This window comes from Ctenopharyngodon idella, chromosome 13 (assembly GCF_019924925.1).
Source record: "Ctenopharyngodon idella isolate HZGC_01 chromosome 13, HZGC01, whole genome shotgun sequence".
Classification (NCBI taxonomy): domain Eukaryota; kingdom Metazoa; phylum Chordata; class Actinopteri; order Cypriniformes; family Xenocyprididae; genus Ctenopharyngodon; species Ctenopharyngodon idella.
Window position 1 is genome coordinate 26,575,143 of NC_067232.1, and position 22,918 is coordinate 26,598,060.

At 38.1% G+C, this 22,918-nt stretch overlaps 1 protein-coding gene across 4 annotated transcripts in view; it reads left to right on the forward strand.

Annotated features, from left to right (window-relative positions):
* Window positions 1-22,918, forward strand: part of lyst (lysosomal trafficking regulator) — a 94,161-nt gene that overhangs the window by 27,576 nt on the left and 43,667 nt on the right. For all 4 annotated transcript variants that reach the window (XM_051918046.1, XM_051918047.1, XM_051918048.1 and 1 more), the window contains 14 exons: window positions 1,548-1,734; window positions 4,747-4,837; window positions 5,419-7,504; window positions 7,641-8,637; window positions 8,923-9,084; window positions 11,594-11,750; window positions 13,578-13,804; window positions 14,334-14,400; window positions 14,525-14,634; window positions 17,195-17,561; window positions 18,572-18,725; window positions 19,257-19,430; window positions 19,572-19,732; window positions 22,509-22,699. In XM_051918046.1, the coding sequence (XP_051774006.1) occupies window positions 1,548-1,734; window positions 4,747-4,837; window positions 5,419-7,504; window positions 7,641-8,637; window positions 8,923-9,084; window positions 11,594-11,750; window positions 13,578-13,804; window positions 14,334-14,400; window positions 14,525-14,634; window positions 17,195-17,561; window positions 18,572-18,725; window positions 19,257-19,430; window positions 19,572-19,732; window positions 22,509-22,699 (5,131 nt within the window). The remainder of the gene's footprint in view (window positions 1-1,547; window positions 1,735-4,746; window positions 4,838-5,418; window positions 7,505-7,640; window positions 8,638-8,922; window positions 9,085-11,593; window positions 11,751-13,577; window positions 13,805-14,333; window positions 14,401-14,524; window positions 14,635-17,194; window positions 17,562-18,571; window positions 18,726-19,256; window positions 19,431-19,571; window positions 19,733-22,508; window positions 22,700-22,918) is intronic.

The window sequence follows — 22,918 nt, forward strand, 5'->3', positions numbered from 1 at the left end:
AAACACTTTACAGTCTTCACTGCATAAATGATATATTAAATATAGATTAATCCTTATCAAAGCTACAATTTTCTGTTACCTTTGTTCTTTGATGAACATTAATGACAGACATCACAGCAACTGGTTTATTAGGCTTCTGTGAGTTTAAGAGCTACCGCTGCCGAACATGACGCGGATCTGATGCGCATCTAATTTTCTCACAACTCCTTTAAGTTCATTTAAGATGTTATTTAACTCATTTAAGACTGCTCTTATGTCATAACTCTGTGTGTTTTTGTTTGTTCAAGCGTGAAAGAGACCTCGATACTGGCTCGCATCTTTCTGTGAACACGAGTCTATATATACATATATATATATATATTCAAATATCATTTATTCTCTTGATTTTGCAGTGTAATATGATGGATATTTATTGAGATCACTCTTTATGTCTTCAAAATAATGAGGTTAAATCAGTGTTTGGGAATTGTTATGCTTCTTGAGACTGTTTGTTCTACTGACTGTGGTAAAGTGAGACGACTGAAATCCTGTCCAGCGATTGATGTGGTGGATGGAATAACTGGTTGATGCGATACAGTACGCTTGGGTCCGTGTCTGATGACAGGATCTGCTGTCCGTGTCCATGAAGCCTAATCTTGTTGCATAACATCACTGTAGTTCCTGTCAGGCCTCACATAGTTGTACAGGGTTTTTTCTAGGTCAAAAATGGTCTGTTATTTTGCATTTACTCTCCAAGACTTCAGATACAGTACACAGTATTTAATTCCTTCCATTGCTATGGTTATCACTGTCAGTCGGATTCAGTTGTATATTTAAATACGCTTGGCAATCCAGAAATTTTGCTATTTGTAGTTAACAGCATGAAAAAATATATATTATATACAGAAAGCGAGAAATGTTCGCTGCCATTATAATCACTGAAGCTATCAATTACTTCAGCGCGAGGTACACAAAGCTGCGTTATGATCAGTGAAGCTGTCTATGCTGTGCAGTGAATCTCTTATTGACATTGTGTTTATACTTTGTTGGTTATGATTAAAGGATTAATCGAACTCGCGCTGTCTGTGATTGGCTACAAAGCTCAACGCTGCAAAAGCGTGTTGTAAATAGAAACCTTTGATGCTCTTCATAAAAAACGCTTATATTTTCAGTACAGGAAAAACTCTATCATAGTCTGTGTGCAAACCATAAATCACTGATCGAGTTTTAAATGGTTAACTGGATTATTCATATGATTGAGCAAACTTAGTCAGCTTCCTACATAGGCAGCATCTTAACTGCACTCCCGTTCAAGGGCTGTTGACAGACAGACTGCATAATACTTTTCTTGTACCTAAATCCATTTATATTTTTAAAAAAAAAAAATGACTTTATGGAACATGAAACCATCTGAGCAGTTTCACTGCTCACTGTTTATTTCTTGTTAATTTATACAAAAAAGAGAACTTTGTAATATATCTGAAACTAAAGCAAAGCTCTGAGATTATTTGAGCACCCGAGCAGGTGATTTACATGCATTCATGCTCTCGTTTTCTTTCCTCCATTAGCTCGGACATGAGTGGGGCCAGTAACACCCTGGCTCGGGAGTTCCTTACGGATGTGCACCAGTTGTGTAGTGCGGTGGCCCAGCGGGCGGAGGATGAGGAGGAGAGTCACATGGTGGCTCTGGGAGAGTATCTGGTGCGTGGACGTGGGTTCCTGCTCCTCAGCACCTTGGACTCTGTCATTGACCAGGTCGGTCAGAGAAGCTTCATTTTAATATATTTTTACTCATACATTGACTGTCAAAAGTTTGGTATAATTAAGATTTTTTTTTTATGTTTTTGAAAGAAGTTTCTTCTGCTCACCAAGGCTGCATTTATACAGCCAAAATACAGTAAAACAGTAATATTGTGAATTATTAATACAAATTAAAATAACTGTTTTATATTTTAATATATTCTAAAATGTAATTTATTTCTGTGATGCAAAGCTGAATTTTCAGCATCATTACTGCAGTTTTCAGTGTCACATGATCCTTCAGAAATCATTCTAATATGCTGATTTGCTGCTCAATTATTATTGATGCTCAATTATTAATAATGTTTTTTTCTACTTAATATTTTTTTGTGGAAACTCTGATAGTTTATTTCAGGATTCTTTGATAAATAGAAAAGAACAGTATTTATTTAACAGAAATCTTTTGTAACATTATGAATGTCTTTACTGTCACTTTTCAAATTACCGTCAATTTAATGCATCCTTGTTGAATATAAGTATGAATTTCTATTCCTTAAAAAAGATCAAAACTTTTGAATCATAATGTATCACGGTTTCCACAAAAATATGAAGCATCACAGCTGTTTTCAACATTGATAATAATCAGAAATGTTTCTAGAGCAGCAAATCATCATATTAGAATGATTTCTGAAGGATCATGTGACACTGAAGACTGGAGTAATGATGCTGAAAATTCAGGAATAAATTATATTTTAAAATATTTACAAATAGGAAACAGTTATTGTAAATTGTAATAATATTTTACAATATTACTGTTTTTACTGTATTTTTCATCAAGCAAATGCAGAAGATATTTCTTTCAAAAACATTTTAAAAAATCACTATAGTATTTTGCAGTGACCAAGACATATGTCTCAAAATGTATATTATATCATAAGACTTTCATTGAGCTTTGTTGATTTGCCTCTGTATACATAAATGTTTCATATAACAAAAATGATGGTCTATGAAGCTTGACATTAGACCACTGTGTTCATTCATGCTGTTTTATCTTTTCTATCTATTTTATGGCCTGCTTGCAGGCTTAATGAATGGGCCCTGGGAATGTATTCTTGCTGTTTCTTTCTTGCTCTTTACTTGCAAACACGAGGAAATCTACTGGAAAATCATTGAGCAGTGAAGCCCTAAGTACAGACATCCATCTCTCTGTAGAGACACTGCAAGCGAGCAGCACATTATGACATAGCAAAACTAGAAGCAATGTTGTTTTGCATGCTTGAAATGCAGACAGCTTTGTTTACTGTAATGGGCAGTGTTTGTTGCTTTATATTACAGTGTAAACCAGGGTTATTATAGTTTATGATTTTCGTTACTTGAAATAAAATAAACTTTAACTGAAATAAAATAAAATATAAGAAAACCTTAAACATATTTCAGCTAGTTGCCAAGGCAAGTTCAACTTATTCTAAAATAACTGCAACTAAAACTGAAATAAAGATTATAAGACTGTATAGTCATAATTTAAAAAAAAAAAAAAAAAAAATGACAAAATCACATCAAAACTACTAAAACTTTAAAGTCCCCCTGTGGTGAAAATCAAGTTTTCAATGTTGTTTATATGTCTATGCTTTAAGACAAACCATGTGCAAATTCATAAGTCACCACCATTGCTGAGTATTTTTTCCTTAAAACTGCAGTGAACCAAAGACCGTCTCAAAAACGTGGTTTGAAAACGCTGGTGTTTCTGACGTCACAAACTACCTTTTAACCAATCACGTCAATGTGGATCTCTGAGCTGGTGCGAGTGAGTGGAGGCGGGGCTAATTTGCATATTCATAGAACCGCGTATACTAAATGAGGCAAGGGTGTAGAGTTACATTCAAGCTATTTTAAAGCATGAAGGGTTTTTTTTTTCAAGGAAAGAAATGTTTAAATATGTAATTTTAGTGATCAAAGATGAGTTTTAAGGGATAAAATTATTGACTACAGGGGGACTTTTTATTAAAATGAAAACAGAAAATATAAAAATATAAACTAAATCAAAATGTTAATAAAAAAAACTATAAAAGCGTCGTAATGATACTAAAATAACACTAATGTAGAGACAGTGCAATAATTACATTTCTTAATATAAATATTCTATTTATTACCACAGTAAATAATTTCTACTCAGTCATCCCTCAGTTTACAGAAAATGCAAAAATGCACTTACACAGAGCTAGTTTTCTTAAGAAATGTGAAATTTTTGTTTTTGCTTAAGCGCTTAACATTTAAATTGTCTTCAAATTTTTTAAACTGATGAATGAGTCACAGTTATTATCTGTAATCTATGAGCAGAATTTTTGGCATTATGTCGAAGAAAATGACAGTTATATTTGATCCCATGTTTTTCTTCAAGCCCCTCTCCACCACCCTCTCCTTCATTCTCTCTCTTTGAAGTGAGAGTTCTAATGAATCATGTCTGGAGTGGTTCTTACTCACAAGACACAGGCCTTTTCTCTGAACTCGGCACTGCTTAACTATCTCTCAACACAACATCAATCGCCTGTGTGTTTGCATAGTAGTGGTTCAATATGGCTCCCTAGCCACTTTGCTAATTACCTTATGAGTATTCTGCCAGATGCCTGTTTACCTGGGGTCACACAGTTCTGTGGCAGGCAGCCCCTTTTATTTGCTTTTAATTCACATGTGTCAGACTGCTTTCTCTTCTCCTTGTGAGGAATGCTTTCTTGCTGAGGGTGGAGCCAGTATTTAGAGGCTTGCTGTCGTACCTCATGTCCAACAAACCTGTATTTTACCGAAGCCATCGAAAGAAAACCTTCAGATACAGATTTTGTTGTCTGTAATTTGCACAGCGCTGGAGACTAGCTTGCCAAGAGAAGCTTGTTACTATGAAGCAGAAGTGAGAAAAGTAATCTGCTTCTAGGTGGCCATCAACACTAGGAGACTGTTTTTGATTGGATTTGCAGGGACAGAGTGAAGAATTCTGTTTAAATCCAGAATTAACCTCTCAAACCTTTTACTTAGGAGTTGACCTGTCGGGAAGAGCTGCTTACACTCTTGTTGTCTCTGCTACCTTTGGTCTGGAAGATTCCCGTTCAGGAGGAAAAAGCCCCAGGTGAGAGTCACTATAAAGCCCTTTAATAATGCATAATGTTAACTATCTTAATTTTGAGAATGCGCTAGAGGGATACTGTAACCCACCTTGAATTAAATAATTATGTTAATAATTATGTTAAAATCCTCAGACCCCAGAGGGTTAAGTGACATCCTGGCATTGCATTAATTTGGAAATTTGATATACTTTTACATGATCTGTTTTATAAAGCATATGATGGCAGTGATCTTGTGAGGACGCCATGAATTGTTAAGTAGCTGCTTGCACGAACAACAAGTGAAACCATGAGATGGCTTTAATTATGAAACAGTACAGTTAAAGGATGATGGAAAGGATAGGATTTTTCATTGAGCTTGAGACCTAAGGTATTTAGTGCAGGCATGCTAATCTTTTCTAGCAGCTGCTTTCCACATTGTTGAGTTATTAGTTCCTGTAATTGTGTTGTAAACCGACCTCTGGAGGTCATCATGACTTGCTCTAATGCAACCAGGTTGTATAACTGGTTGATGCTAGTTAAGTCAATCATAAACAGAGTTTAAACCTCTTCATTTAATACTCTGCTTTTTTTTTTTTAATCTTAGATTTCACCCTGCCTTCACTACTGAAGGTGTTTCTATGCCAAGAGGGAAGGACCACCCCTCAGAAGGCGGGGCAAGATAGATGTGATGTGCAGAACTCTGGGAAGCGTTTATCTAGCTCCTGGAAGTCACGCCGTTCACGCAGAACAGCTCAGCGATACTCTGTAAGGGATGCACGCAAATCTCAGCTTTCCACATCAGATTCTGAAGCCAACTCGGATGATAAAACCTCAAACACTGGGAGCAAGCATCGCAGATTCCACAGTTCGGCCATTCGTGTTAGTTGCCAGCTTCACCAGTCCAACAATCCATCACAACCAGCATTGCAACATCCCACTCCCGATACCATGAGCACCATTGAGCCATCCCAACCTCACATGAGACTATTTGGATCTCACACACTGGATCCTAACATGCTAACAGACCCAACAACTCTCTCCATCTTCAACCGAATGGAGAACTCGCCTTTTGACCTTTGCCATGTTCTGCTTTCCCTTCTGGAAAAGGTCTGCAAATTTGACATGACCATCAATCATAACCCAGGCTTGGCAGTCAGTGTTGTTCCCACGCTCACAGAGATACTTACAGAGTTTGGTGACTGCTGTGGTCCCGGTGGTGGAGGTGGGATCGATGAGCTAGCTGGAGGCTGGACTGAGGAGCCAATTGCACTTGTTCAAAGAATGCTTTTACGCACTATTCTGCACTTGATGTTTGTAGATGTGGGTCAAAATGAGACACTGCCTGATAATCTGCGTCGAAGCTTGACTGACCTACTCAGAGCAACTTTAAAGATTCGAACCTGTTTAGAAAGGCAAGCCGACCCTTTTGCTCCAAGGCCAAAGAAGACTCTGCAAGAGATACAGGAAGATTTTTCCTTTTCAAGGTTCCGTCATCGGGCCTTGCTACTGCCAGAACTCTTGGAGGGTGTTCTACAGCTACTACTGGGCTGCTTGCAAGCCTCTGCTTCCAACCCTTTCTTTTTCAGTCAGTCTCTTGAATTAGTTCATGAGTTTGTGCAACACCGTGGCTTGGAGCTCTTCGAGGCAACAGCTCTGCGCCTTGAGGCCTTAGCAGAAGCTCGAGATTCAGAAGTCGGCAATGAGGCATCAGAGCGCCTTCGTTGCCTGATAGCCGATGTACTTAAGATAATCAATGCCGTCAAGAGGGCCAAGTCAGAGCAGCTACACCAATCTCTTTGTGCACGTCGTCGACACCGTCGCTGCGAATACTCCCACTTTTTGCACCATCATCGTGACCTCTCAGGACTGCCGGTTTCCGCTTTCAAGCAGGCATCCCGACGTAATCCTTTTGAGGAGGACTCAGAGGGTCATGACGGAGAAGTGCGGTACCCTGAACGCTGTTGTTGCCTTGCGGCTTGCGCCCACCAGTGTTTGCGTCTTTTTCAACGCCTCTCACCCTCAGGTCCTGCCGTATTGCAGGTGCTGGCAGGAGTGCAAGCTGTTGGCATTTGTTGCTGCATGGATCCAAGGTCCGTAATAGGACCCATGCTCCAAGCATTTCAGGCTCCAGGACTGCGGAGCTACCAATCCCATGTTTTGAGTGTCCTTAGTAGACTTGTCTTAGAACAGCTTGGTGGTGGTCAGCCCTCTGAAAAGGCCAAGCTTGCCTCCTGCAACATCTGCACTTTGGATAGCAGCCTGTTACCTGGGCTAGATGAGACTCTACAGGGCTATGGACCTAGGAAGGAATTAAACTTATCCACATCCCCATCTCCATCTTATCGCTTCCAAGGTATCCTGCCCAGTGGAGGAGCTGAAGACATGCTATGGAAGTGGGATGCTTTAGAGGCCTATCAGGAGCTTGTGTTTGGGGAAGACCGGCATTTAAGTCAACAGATTGCCAGTCATATATGCCAGCTGACTTTGCGAGGCAATGCAGTAGTGCAGTGGCAACTCTACACTCATATTTTTAACCCTGTGCTACAGCGAGGTGTGGAACTTAGCCATCATGCCCAGCAACTTGGTGTGTCAACTACTTGCAGCCAGGTCTGCAGCTACCATACCCATTGCATCCCAGTTGAGGTACTGCTGGTTTATCTTCAGACTCTGCCTGCTCTGCTAAAGTCAAGGTATGGCTGTATTTCCTCTATTTCTTTTTCTTCCTCTTATTCACTGTTGTTTTTGTTCTTTAAATCAGCCTTTAAAATAAACTGATTCCAATGTGTTTACTGAATGTATAACTTCTGATGTTGTGTTCCAACTCAGCCGGGTGGTACGCGACCTGTTCCTGAGTTGTAATGGGCTGAACCAGGTCACAGAGTTAATCTACTTGGACTGCACTCGTCCGTGGGTGCTAAAAGTGTTTGAGACGCTTATCTTGAATGCGTGGCACCATCACACAGAATCTGCCGTGCATGAGCTAGAAAGAGCAGAAGCTCAGGAGAGGGAAGCTGTCCTTGGACTTTTCGAGGAACTGAGTTCACGTGGGACTGGTGACGGCCCCCAGAGCCTCACTAAGTTTTACGAAGGCTTGAAAGAGGCATGCCCTCACCCAAAGGGCAAAAGTGGAACAGGTGCATTTTCTGCAGTAGGACATAACCGGGGTGAGGCACATTTGAACACGATCAACCTTTTTCTGTGCGTTGCCTTCCTATGCGTGAGCAAGGAGGCAGACTCCGACAGAGACTCTGCGAATGACTCTGAAGACACTTCAGGATATGATAGTACAGCTAGTGAACCATTGGGTGGGCGCCTACCTTGCCTTTCCCCAGACAATGTGGCTCTTCCCTCTAAAGAGCAGGTAAGGAGGGCTGCCGATGTTTGGTCTGTATGCCGTTGGGTGTACATGGCCAGTCCAGTGTTCCAGAGGCAGTTCTTCAGACTAGGAGGTCTAGATGTCTGTTCACGTCTAATGACGATGGTCATCCAGAAACTCACAACTAAAAACAAAGACTGCAAACTTAAGAAAAAGAGGGAGAGTAAAGGCAAAAGCACTCCATCTCAAGTAGACTCTCCCACTCAAGCTCTTACAGGGCAATTTGACAATATACCGACAACTGCAGGTACAGCGGAAAGTCAACAACATGAACTAAGTGACACTCTCAGCCCTTCTCAGGTCGAAAGCAAGTTAAGTGACCCAACGCACAGGCTTGAAGAGGAATGGCCGCTCCAGAGTATCCGACTGCTGGAGGCTCTTTTGGCTATCTGCCTCCACAGTGCCAATTCAGCCCTACAGAGACTTGAACCAGACCTTTCCTTTCAGGTACAGTAGACGTGCATACTAGCTCTGTTTCAAACCCTAGTGAGCTGACTAATAAGGGGCTGTTCACACAGTTAAACTTGAGAATGTGTCATATGTGCACGACTTGCTTGGGAGACTCGACAGTTGATTTCAGAAGTGTGATATTATAAATGTGATGTTCCATCTACAGGTACTGTCTACGTATGCAAACTAGGTTTTGGAACAGAGCTATTTATTGACATTTTTAAGTGAGTGACAATATCTTTATTCTCTATGAGTGTAATTTTTCCGTGCTCTATCCCATAGCTGCAGTCTGTGGATGAGACCCTGTGTGAGGTCAGGGATCTGCTCTCTCGATCTGGAGTTGTGAATTCTGAACTGGCAGTTCCTCTGTTTGATTCCTTACTACGTGTGGCACTGGCTGAGATGTTCTGCAGTCCAGATGTCATCGAGGAGAAACCTGACAAGGTAATTTGGTTGCTTGTTTAATAGGATTGTGATGAGACAATTAGCTCACAGCCCAGCCTAAGACAGCTTTCATATTATGAGATTTGCATGCATCAGGGAGCCGCTTTCAAAATGCGGGGTATTGAAATCGCGTTTGAATGTGCGTTCGCGTTTTACTTTCTCTTTCGATTTTGCGATCGCTTGGATAGGGAGCAGTGGTGCTGAGCGCACATTCTACAAGATAAGACATTTATCAGACGCTTAGGCTCTGTTATGCAACGAATCCTCTGCCATGGTCTTGTCAGTCATCTCGTCACTTACTCTCGTCACATGACCAGTGAACCCTGATTCTTGCTGCACTACATACTACTCTGCAGCTCGTGTTGGATGAGCTGGATGGGATTGAAGCGACCGTTATTCAACTGAATTAAATGGACTGAATTAAACCGTGGAGGTGTAATGTAAACATAGCGGTTGCCTATTCTATCCTAATTTCACCCTCACACTCCATCACGGCAATATCGCGAGACACCTTTTTCCTCGATGAGAAATCTTGTCTCATTTTAATCTCGTGGCACGAGATCTCGTCACACCCCTATTGTTTAATAAATCTGTATTGTCCCCGTCAGAGGTATGCCTTGGTGAAGAGCATACGTGTTCCCATCCTGTACAGCCATGCTGCTTGTTTCAGTGACTCAGGTTTGAGTCTGGCCTTCATCACATTGCCCAGTCTTTTCCTTTCACTGTCTGTTGTCTGTAACTTATGAAAGTAGTGATAGCCCTAACATAAAATTACTTTTGCTGACTAAATACAAAATCTGTAAATGCCATTTTTCTGATTTCTGTTTTTAATGACATAAACTTTTGCAAGATTTATATAATTGGCCTCAGTAAATCCTCTCAATTACATGGTCTTAAAAAGATTGAGGGATTTTCTTTTCAACAGTTTTGTCTGTAGTGGAACACATCACCGAGTAATTCCCAAGTAAAACTTTATCATTTAGACTTCAGAAAGATTTGTTTTGGCACTCAAGTTTTTTAATAAGTAAATCCGCTTTCTGAAATAAAATGACCCTTGGCCAAACATAAACGGATAAGGAGCCTTTTTGTGATTGAGCACCGTGGGGCACATGGGGGCTATATTTTATGTGGAAATGGTCAGCTGATGTGGTCCTGTGACCAAAATCATATTTTCTTTTCTTTTTTTTTTTTACTAGCTTTCTGAAATCACAAACTTTGTCTCTCTAACAAAGACAACACCAGAAGCAATAAGGATTGTTTACTTTATTACTTTATTTTGAAAAGAGCTAATTTTCTAGAAGGTAAGAGTCTGCTGCGCTGCCTGATTTGCTTTAATCTGTTTCACTACTGTTTTTTAACTTCTGATATTTAAAGATGCACTGGAGGGAAATGAAAGCAGTAAAATTTAGAAGTGGTTACTTTGTGTGTTTTTGTGTAGGAGAGAGTTATTTTGGACTTTTCTTGCTAACTTTGATGATTGAACACACGGTCCTTTTATTTATTTATTTATTTATTTATTTACCAACCAGATAGTGGCCTTCTAAATGTCTAAAGTTTTTATTACCGAATGTTAAATTATGTCTTTGCAGTGGTTTGGAGTATTAGTTTGACACGTGAGGGGTATCATTGCGATACAGTGTTTTGAACAGATTTGCATACAGTGTTTAACTACTCGTACAAATTTTGTACAATTTTCAAAGTTTCAAAAACCATCTTCAGTTCTTCTGTCATCTGCCTCACACAGTGCTTCAGAAAAACCATGCTGAAAGTGCTAATGAAGTGATAAAACAGGCAGTATCTCAGCAAAGGCTTTGAATGTCCTCACAAAACTTGAATGCCACAATTACCTGATAATGTCACATGTATTTGGTTACCTACTATACTTGGTTCCTAAATTTGGCACTACCTATTGATTAAAAATTATATATATATATATATATATATATATATATATTAAAGTGTAATCATATTAATAAAATATTAGTAATTATTACATATTGTATTTATTATTAAATATTTTATTATATTATATAATCATGTTTAATCTGTTTTAATTTAAGTATTTATTAATTAATTTATATTTATACTATTTTTGTATTATTATCCATCCCTCCATTTAGTAGTAATAATGAAGTATATATTTTAATATTTATATTAACATATTTTTTTATTTTATATTATAATTAAGTTTCATCTATTTTATTGTAATTTTTTTATTTTCAATTTATATTATTTTATATTATTATCATTCTCTCCATCTAGTAATTACAATAATCATATATATATATATATATAATACAGTATATATGTGTATATATAATATATATTATATATAGCATATATTTTAATAATCATATTAACAAAATGTTATATTTTATAATAATGTTGAATCTATTTTAGTTATTTCTAAATTAATTAATTTATAGAATATATATATATATATATATATATATATATATATATTATCGATCTCTCCATCTAGTAATGATCTTTCTCCCTCTCCGTGCAGAAGTCTCCGGTCATCGGGGAGGCGGCACCTCCAGCAGGTGATCTGTCTGAGGAGGTGGATGAAGCTCAGGTGAGTGGCGTTCCACCCTTGGGAGAAGAGGAAGGCTATGACGCAGACAGTGAAAGTAACCCTGAAGACTCCACCCGTCAGGAGGAAGGTAGTACCGCCCCCTTCATACTTACATGAGAGTCTGCATTGTGCTGGTCATTTGTGTCAAACTGCCAAGATGTCACTTGTATGTAAAATGTAAATGTGCTAGAGAGGAGTGTAAGTACATATTATCTAGAGCCAAAAGTATCTTGCATGTGTAGTTTTGTTGGCTGTAAAGGCTCATTATTTTATGTTTTGAACTTGAAAAATAGTTAACATCGCAGTTAGCAAGGCTGAGAAGTCCTTAGTCACTGATAGCAGGAGGAATTTCTTTGCGAAGGATCTGGAATGCGGTAGCCGGTCTCAGCCGGTTAGCATCAGGTAGGCTGAGTGAACGTCTGGTCAAGCGGTATGTGATCCTGTTCCCCAGTCACATGTAGTGTTGTTGGCTCTCTCGCCCTGAGAATGGTGTCATTGTTTCCTTCGGCTATGATGTAAGAAGCCGTGTTGAGCTGTGTCTTGTGACTGCAGCTTTTGACCGATCATTACACAGATCCGTGCATGATTTTGTAAGTTCACTCACCTTCCCACAAGGGCCTGTAGTTGATATAATTTATAAAGAAGGGAATTGAAGGCAAAGCTTGAAATGTGTGAGTTTGTTGTCAGACTGTGTGTGTGAAAGTGGAAGTAAACTAAATGTGGTCTAGGTACTTGAGTTTGGTTTCAGCTTCTCATCTTTTCTGTTAAGGAAGACATCTTTTAGACATCTATCTATCTATCTATCTATCTATCTGACTGGCTGTATATCCATCCATCCATCCATTCATTCATCCATCGTTGTCTGTCATTTTATTTATCTATGTATCTATTTATGTTTTCTATTTATCTCTCTATCTCTCTCTCTCTCTCTCTCTCTCTCTCTCTCTGTCTATCTGTATATGTCTGTTTGTCTATCTGTCATTGTCAATCTGTCCATCCATCCATCCATTGTTGTTAGTCGTGTTATCTATCTATCTATCTATCTATCTATCTATCCATCTATATGTTAGTCCGTCCGTAGTTGTCTGTTGTTTTATCTATCTGTCTGTCTGTCTGTCTTTCTGTCTATCTATCTATCTATCTATCTACGTATATGTCCGTCCTTCTGTCGTTGTCTGTCCTTTTATCTATCTATCTATCTGTCTGTCTGTCTGTCTGTCTGTCTGTCGTTGTCTGTCCTTTTATCTATCTATCTATCTATATGTCCGTCCTTTTGTCGTTGTCTGTCCTTTTATCTATCTATCTATCTATATGTCTGTCCGTCTGTCGTTGTCTGTCCTTTTATCTATCTATCTATCTATCTATCTATCTATCTATCTATCAATCTATATATGTCCATCCGTCGTTGTCTGTCCTTTTGTCTATTTATCTATCTATCTATCTATCTATCTATCTATCTATATGTCTGTCCGTCTGTCGTTGTCTGTCCTTTTATCTATCTATCTATCTATCTATCTATCTATCTATCTATCTGTCTGTCTGTCTGTCTGTCGTTCATTCTGTCTTTCTGTATATCTGTCTATCTATGTATGTGTGAATGTCTGTGAGGGAGTGCTCTGTGTGTGTGTTTGAGGCAGAACTTCATTAATAAAAAGCACCCAGAGCTTGCGTAGGAGCTGCAGGGGAGTTCACAGCTAAATCATGCGGGTTCTCCAGTGCGTGGCACCTCCATCAGCTTAATTCATCTTTACTGGGCTAGAGCTCTGAGTGCGCTGTGAGCTGCCTCTGGTACACACAGTACTTGTTCTTCAGCTACAAACACTCTTGCACCACCACCAATTTATTTTTTATATCCAATTATTTATTATTGCTGTGTTATTTGTAGTCAGTGTTCTGTCTTTTCTTGCTGTGACAGGGATAAAGGTGGAGGCTGGAGTCTCATTGGGGGAATGTACGTTGGGAATGGCAGGAGTGCCTCAGGGCTCCGTCCGTGGCCGTCTGCTGTTTCCGGAGATCTGCTTGATGGAGCTGCAGCTGTTAGCCAGTGGCTCTCCAGACCTGGAGGTTTTGGGCCATGTGTTGCAGAGCCTGTTAGGAGCCGTGAAAGGCCATCACAACAATGCAGCGCTGCTCTACCAGCAGGTCAGACTTTTATCTGATGCTAATTCATTTATGTATGCGAGATATTGATGTTACACAGTGACATATCTTATTCCAGAAGACCTTCTGCTTTTGTCTAAGTAACTTACCTTTGTTTGGTAGAAAGTTTTTTGTTCTAAGTAACTAGTTGAAAGAGTATACTTGAAACCAAAGACAACACCTATGAACCTATGTAGCAGGAACAAGGTGACCTTTTGCAAACCTTTTAGCAATTGGAGATTTATTTTTTTTTTTTTGTTATTTTGGTTGTAAAAAAAAAAAAAAAGAAGCTTTGCAGCTACATTTTTTGACAATTCTTCAGGATTTATGATGGAGAAATATTTACAGGATTTATTTAGAATTTGAGATTTAGTTTATTTTCACTTTATCCCATTGTCAATAATGAATTTCCGAGGAGTGAAACTCACTGTCAAAATATTGATATGTTTGAATACTCAGACCAGCTGGATTAAATCATCTTTACTGTATTTATGAAGAAATGTGACCCATCATGCTCTTTTTCTCTTGTCAGGGTGGTGTGAAAGCAATTCTCACTGGATTTCAAAACATTCTCAGCCAATCAGATGCCTCCTATAAAGGTTTATATTTCTTTCAAACTTCAACTATGCATATTTCCCCAAATTCCCTTTGAGTTTATTTGTTGGTAATCATTCTAATCTTAAACATTATTATAATTGCTCCATGGCCTGTTGTACCCTTCAGAGAGCCAGACAATACTGATGGAGCTGCTCGTTGCCATGGTGAGTGACAGTATCACAGCGGAGGAACTCGCCCTGTTGACCCGCCTCTTCCTGGAGAAGACTCCGCCCACTGTAAGTGCAACTTACATTTAAATGAGGCCAAAATGAACTGATACACAACTCTGTATCAAAACCTTTTCAGTTCCCTTTTCCACAGAAAAGGAAAAGCTTATAAACTACACAATGCAAATGTGATCAGTGTGATCAAGCATCCTGTAAACGGGTTTATTTTTAACACAGTCTCAGAAAGTGGGCATGCTGATGCAGAATACGCTTTTAGTAATGCCAACCTTTAGTTTGTCAATGCTGATATGAATCAGCCGTTCTACATTAATTATCTTGCGCTTTGTTCACACTTTTTTGTTATGTACCTTCTTTTTTGATTGCCAGTCCTTTACTTCTGAGCACCTCTTTTCCTATTGTCTCACATTGATGCTTTGCTGAGGACTGCTCTCCAATAATGTATGTGTGTGTGTCCTAAGGATGTGCGAAACTACATAGTTTCAAAATTGGCTGGTCAGTGGGTTGTCAGACTGACTAATGACTAGTGCATCATAATGAATCCTTGAATAATTTCAAATCTGTTTTTCCTTGCTGTCAAGGTCACACTGTGTCTGCACTGTGAGCAATGCATCATTGTATGCTTGAATTGTAAACAAGTGGAGCATCCTGCTTTTATTGTGTGACAGCTATTAAAGGGGACCTATAATGCCCCTTTTACAAGATGTAATATAAGTCTCTGGTGTCCCCAGAATGTGTCTGTGAAGTTTCAGCTCAAAATCCCCCACAGATCATTTATTATAGCTTGTCAAATTTGCCCCTATTTGGGTGTGAGCAAAAACACACCGTTTTTGTGTGTCCCTTTAAATGCAAATGAGCTGCTGCTCCCGGACCCCTTTCCAGAAGTGGGCGGAGCTTTAACAGCTCATGCTTCGGTTGCTCAACAACAACAAAGCTGGAGAATCTCACGCAGACAAAATGAGGATTGTCAGTAACGATGTTCAGCCTTACATTGTTCAAACCATTTTTAAACAATTTTTTTTTTAAAGTTTTTAAACTTCGCTAAAATAGAAAGAAAGAAAATAATAGATCTAGATGTAAAGTTCCAGAAAAGTTATTGCAGTAATCACCTAGTTGGTTGTTGGAAAACTAGTCCGCATCTGTTGAATATTCAACATTTATCATACTGTATTTGGTCCCACTTTATGTTAGGTGGCCTTAACAACTATGTACTTACATTAAAAAAAATAAGTACAGTGTACTTATTGTGTTCATATTGTATTGCAAAACACTTTTGCTGCTTTTGAGGTGGATACAGGTAAGGTAATGGACAGGTTTGGTGGTATGGGTGGGTTTAAGGGTGGGTTAAGGTGTAAGTGATGGGTCAACAGTGTAATTATAAATGTAATTACAGAAATTAATTAAAGATGTAGTTACATGCAGGTATTTTTAAAATATAAGTGTACATGTGTACACAATAAGTGCATTGTGTTAAATGATTAATTTAAATGTAAGTGCATAGTAGTTAAGGCCACCTAATATAAAGAGTATTTTCTTAATTATGCTCAACTGCTGTATCTAGTCATTATATTTTCAGCCTCTTTTTCTGGCAGCTACTGTATGCCCTCCATGAAGTATTGCTTATTGCCCTGTGAAATGCGCTTTTCCCACCACCGTGTTAATGAGGGTCCACAGGGAGTCAGTTGCTGCATCCCAATTCACCTACTTATACTATGACCTAAAAGTATATACTGTTTTTGTGATGAAAAAGTACATACTTTTAAGTGTGTAGCAGAAGAGTAGGCAAGCTTTGTCATAACTGCGTCTTTAACAGACAACTCTGTCGCTTAGTTACATGCAACCTGTAACCTTTTAAACTGCCCTATCAATCATCTTGTCACAGTCAAAATCCTCCACATTCAATTTAATTTAATTTCTTACCGTTTCGGAGAGAAATGTAGTCGCACGTTGATCTGCCAGTCATGGGTCTTTCATCCAGAGAACTCTCCTCATGTTTACATAATGATGCATTTAAAAGTTAATGACCAAATGCCTCTTTATAAAAGTTCACAATGCTGTTGCAGATGAAATATAATGTGGATAACATTGAATAAATATCTTTTCGTCGGATTAGATACTGATTATTAATCACTCAAACCCCTCTAAACTTTCTGCTTAACTCTCTGTCTCGCACATCTGCCATGTTTGTAGTTTTTAAACACTTCTTATTCATTTGTAGTTCTAATTGAATCCTTGTCCAACGCGCAATATTAGCTGTTAAAGTGTGCACGAATCTGCACTTCTAACTGGAAAAGTAGACCATCCGGGTGTCTTTGGAATACTCATTTCAACATACTACGATTTGGGACACACTAATTCTGATTTCAAATACTATTTAGGATGAATAGTATGTGAATTGGGACGCACCGAGAGTCTCTTGTTCAGGACTTATGACAGTGTTAGTTCACTTTCATTGTACCAGGCAACAGAGACGGGCACCATCGGTGTGTAAATTTCACGAAACCTGTCAATGGCTTGCATTATGGATTATGCCAGCATGGATTGTTTTGTGAATCTATCAGGAATTGTTCAGATTATACTGAAATTATTTATTTTCTTTCATCATCTGTAGGAGATCTTGTTGAGAGGCGTGCTCCAGATTGTGGAGGCTAACTCGGACACAGAGCCCCTCTACTTCATGTCCTTTCCCGTGATCCCTGGCACAGGGGTTCCTGGCTTGAGCTCCTCCCCTGGGACGAGGCCTCATGGGGCGGTTGTGGGTAAGGGTGGAGTAAACTCTCTTTTGAGGGGTAAATTACCCCTAGGACGTGGTGAAGCAGACATGAGCAGGCCTGGTCATCTGCGCTCTTCTCCCTGGCACACTGCACCCTTCCACCTGCCCTTAGTGGGACAGAACTGCTGGCCTCACATGGCCAGTGGCTTCAGCGCCTCGCTGTGGGTACGAGCGGGGAAGGATGAGGACGGCCTTTCTAAGAAGGGTAAGAAGATCATTCTAGATTCTTTTCTTCTTCTTCTTCTTTTTATCTTTGTATAAGGTTGTAACACAGATTGGTATTATTTATATACTATAGTATTTATTATTATTTTGAATTATATTTTATTTTGATATTTTCAGCTTTTCTGAGTATATCTATTTTTTATTTAATTTATTTTTATTTCAGTTTAAGTTCAGTTTAAATGAAGTACTTTAAACTTATTTCTGTTAGTTGCAAAGGCAACTAACAAAATATTTGTTTTGTTTTGTTTCAGCTTTAATTTAATTACTGAAAATATATATTTTCAGTTTTCATTTTCATTTTAGTTTAAGTTTTAGTAATGTTATGTGCTTTTGTTATTTTTATTAGTTTTTTCTATTTATATATTTTTAAGTTTTAGTAATTTTAATATTTCAGCTTAATTTTTTTTATTTCAGTTAGTTGCCAAAGCAACATATTTATTTATTTTAAGTTTTTCATATGTTTGTTTTATTTTATTTCAGTTTGAATTCAATTACCGAAAATATTGTTAATTTTAGTTTTAGTAATGTTTTTATGTGCTTTTGTTCTTTTTATTACTTTAAGTTAGTCAGAATACACTTAACACAGGTTTTGTTTTGTTCAACATGAGCCGCACATCAATCCTTTCATTATAACCAACAAAGTGTAAACATGATGTAAATAAGAAATTCATTGTACAATTAAGAATTTTTAAAGCATTTGATTCAACAGTTTTTGCTCTGGTACCGAAATTGGTACAGAGAATTGCAAAATTTCACTGGTGTTGGTACCGACTACTTAGTGCTTCAACTTAAACTTATTCATTTCAGTTTTTTGCCAAGACAACATTTTTAATTTTAGGTTATTTTAAGTTTAAGTTTTTCAAGTATTTGATTTCAGCATTAATTCAGTTACTGAAAATACTTTGTAATAGTTTTAGTTTTAGTCACTGATAAATGAATACCACCCACTCCAAGAATCGTTTGATCAGTGTGTTTGGCTGTGTGTTCCAGAAGAGGAGGCGTCTCTGGTAGAGTCCCTACATGGTCCCGCACATGTCACGGACCAGCAGGCAGACAGATGCCTCCTCCATGTCCTCTCCATGGGCTCTAAGGCGCTGATGCTTCAGGTGTGGGTGAACATCTCCACTGGATCCTTTACCTTCAGGTGAGTGGCATGACAAAAACTTAAAGTTGCACCAAGTATGTTTGTATCTAAACGAACCAAAAACAAGATGTGATGTCACAAGATGCGACCCTAAAAAGGACAGAATGCTCAAGCATACCTGATTCCTCCCGTCAAAGTCGCAATGTTGCCCATTACAGTTTGGTCCAGGCGTCAGAAACGTTGTCTCCTCACAGCAGTTCTTTGTTTGTGTGCAATGGAGGAATTCCTGGCTCTGTTTTGACTCCTTTACACATTTTCTAAACTCTTCACGAGTTCTCAGCTGGTAAAAATATGTACAAGCACATACAACGAGCGCATTTAGCCGATCACACAGCATTGTTTTGGATGTTTGGTAAGGTCTGTTGCAAAATATACATAATAAAAGCCATTTTTTTGTTTTGTTTTGTTTTGTATCTTTAGGTTTGTTGTTAAAAATGGCAGCGTGAACGCTAAGCGAACCAGGACTAAATTTATCATTTTCTTTACACAAGTTTCTAAACTTCAAAAATGTCTGTTCATTTGTGAATTCAGGACCTGCATTGATCCCAACGATGAGATGAAGGCGGGTCTGCTCGCCCAGGCGGAGTCTGGAGACGGCGTGCTGACAGCAGGCAGGTGGCAGCACTTGGCTTTCACGTACACGCAGCAGCCCGAGGGCAAGAAGAGCGTTCACGGTCAGCTGACCCTCTGGGTGTGCGGCATTAGGTGAGTCTGTGATTGCAAATGGTTGGTGGATGATTTAAAGGAATAGTAGCCAAATATGGCAATTGTAATTTAGGGATGCAGACTTTAGTTAATTCAGAAAAGCTACACTGTTTTAATCAACCCTTCCTGTGCCACATACAGGAAGTGTGAAGTCTCGCTAGATTTCACTCTGCCCAGGAAGTCCAGTTTGTCATCGGACAGTAATAAGACCTACTGTATGCTTGGACACTGTCAGCACCCCTCAGAGGAGCAGTCCAGTCCAAGTGCACGCTGGGATATGGGCACGCTGATGCTCTTTAATGGTATGAAACCAGTCCTTCTGCTTTAAAAGTAATTCTGTTTGGAATATTTTAAGCTTGTTGTGGTGTGTTTGGAATATTTACTAAAGAATGAACTAAAACTGTTAAAATAATTTTTGTCAACTGATATAAAGCTGAGATAAAATATAAATATTAGATGAAAAACTATGTTGCCTTGGCAAGTTGAAGCACTAAAATTACTAACTGGAAATAAATAAAAACTAAAACTGAAATAAAAATAATAATAATATTAATAAAAATGACAATAGCACATTACAACATTACTAAAAAATATAAAAATAAAATGTAATTAAAAATATTAATAAAACTTTAACATTGTACAATAAATATCTATTTATTAACATTAGTTAAGTACATTAGTTTGTATTAACTAGATTAATAAATGTTTGTAGAAGTATTGTCCCATTAATTTCAGCATTAACTAATCAATTTTTTAAAACCAAAGTTGTATCTGTTAACATTAGTTAATGCTCTGTGAACTAACAGGATAAATAATGAACAACTGCATTTTTATTAACTAACACTGACAAAGATTAGTAAATGCTGTTATAAATATATTGCTCGTTGTTAGTTTATGTTAGGTAATGCATTATCTAAGGTTAACAAATGTTACCATAAAAACTATAATAGTATATAAATAATAAAACAACACAGAGGATGTCATTATGTGTGCTGTTGGAAAGATTATGAATTTGCACTTTGAAAGTCTGCGATTGTTGTTGGTAACGTGGGATTCTCTTGCTGCTGGTAGTTTCCGTGCGTGAGACACAAATTCTCCACATTCTCTACACACAACAAGCTTTTTTTAAACAGAATAGCAATTCTGTTGCTACTAATAGGTCATGAATGGCCCCAGTCCAGCCACTCCCAACCTGTGAAATGCTCTAATGTGGTCAGATGGGCCACTGAATGTTTTTTTCTTTATTTGTTTTTAGGTCACCGGCTGTGTTTCAAACACATCTACCACACTCTCTCTTATTTTTCTTTTTTGTATCTTGTAGTTGAGGCTTCACATAACTTATATTTGGGTGATAAAGCTTAAAACTGAACACTTTTTTTATGATATTCATATATTTTTTGGGGTAACAGTTTACAGTTTACAAGGTCACATTTGTTAACATTAGTTAATATATTAACTTACGTGAGTAACAGTGAGCAATATATTTTATTTTGTATGTTTTGTATTTTGTTAGATAATAGAAATAGAATTGTTTGTTGTTTGTTCATGTAAGTTCACAGTGCATTAACTAATGTTAACAGCTAGGGGTGTGACGAGACAGTTAGCTCAGTATTTTTAAGAAATCCTCAATGATGAAATACATGACTAGAAAAATAATCTGCAGGTGCATTTGAAATGTTTTAACTATTCATCTTGTAATGAATGTCATTTCAGTTCTACTTTCTGAGTATGAATTATCATAAGCAGTAAAAGACAACAATACTCAAGCACTGTGAAAAGTTTTGCCACAAACTCAACTGACTGGCTTCTCTCCTGTATGATTTCATATGAGTCTCTTCAGACCTTACTGTACATGATTTATGAGCTTCCACAACTTTTGACCTCCTAACTGAACTCCTTTCCACAAATTGATCATAGAAATAAAAACAGTATAAATAAAAATGAACAACAGTTTTCTCTTAGTCTTAAGTGCAAACAATAAGTGCAATCATGATCAAAGTACTTTTTCAATATTCAGAGTGCAAATAGAGACCCAATTTTTCTTCAATCATGATACAGAGCTAAGAGATGGTTACAACTACACAGCCCAGCCTAAGACAGCTTTCATATTGAGAGATATTTGCATGTATCAGGGAGCTGCAGGGTATTAAAATCACGTTTGAATGTGCGTTCCCGTTTTACTTTCGCGCGTACTCTGTGAATAGGGAGCAGCGGTGTTGAGCACGAATTTTACAAGATAAGACATTTGTCAGACGCTTAGGCTCTGTTGTGCAACAAATCCTCCACCATGGTCTTGTCAGTCATCTCGTCACTTACTCTCATCACGTGATCGGTGAACTCTGATTCCTGCTGCAATACGTACTACTCTGCAGCTCGTGTTGGATGAGATTGAAGCGAGCGTTATCCAACTGAATTAAATGGTTTTTATTTCTATGAAAAAGAAAAACGACAGAGGATGCGTAATGTAAACATAACAGTGGCATACTCTATGCTAATTTCACCCTCGCGCTCCGTCATGGCAATATCACGACTGATGTTAACAAATTAAATCTTAATGTAAAGTGTTACCATTTTTTTTATATTTATGTATTTGCTCTAAAATGACTTGTAAAATATTAAATTAATCCAGACATGTTTTCATGAAATAACACAAGTCAAGTCAAGTCACCTTTATTTATATAGTGCTTTTTACAATGCAGATTGTGTCAAAGCAGCTTTACAGTGATAAATGGTATATAATTTTGGCTGCACAGCAGCTCTTAAACAAAATGCTGTCAATGTAGGCAGATGCAAAGCACTGTTAAATATCAAATGTCAAGTGTCCCCAACTAAGCAAGCCAAAGGCAACAGCGGCAAGGAACCCAAACTCCAACAGGTGACATCAGGTGGCAAACAGGTGGCAAATAGGTGTTAAAATGGAGAAGAATACAGAAGAATATTTAATAATTTATATGCACCACTATAACAATATACGTTAATAGACAGTGATATTTACCTGCCTGTATCTTTCTACCTAAATTAAAAATGCATGCTGGGAGTTCAGCAAAGAAAAAGTAAACTGGTTATTGCTTGTTTTAGGCTCCAGAATTGACACTGCGGAGGCTTTTTACCTGTATGCCAGTGGTCCTGACCTCACCTCCATCATGCCCTGCAAGTACGGCAAGCCCCAAGAGACACTGTCCAAGTACGTGACACAGGAGGGTCTTCAGTGTGAGCAGATACGGGAACTCCTCATGAGGAATACAGACGTTGACATCACACCTCTTATTGTAAGCCTACGAATACATGGTTTTTTGAATGTCAAAATTTTACCAGAAGGCTTTTATGCAGATGTATCTGACCAGGCTAGTTTATCTCCCTCAGCATTATTTGTCCATTTGTACATCATTTCCTGCCTCCTTAAGAGCTTTTTCTGTGCAGTTTTTCCCACTGACATCTTAATTACCAGTGATTTTACATGCTGTTCCAGGTGTTCATATGCTAATGCT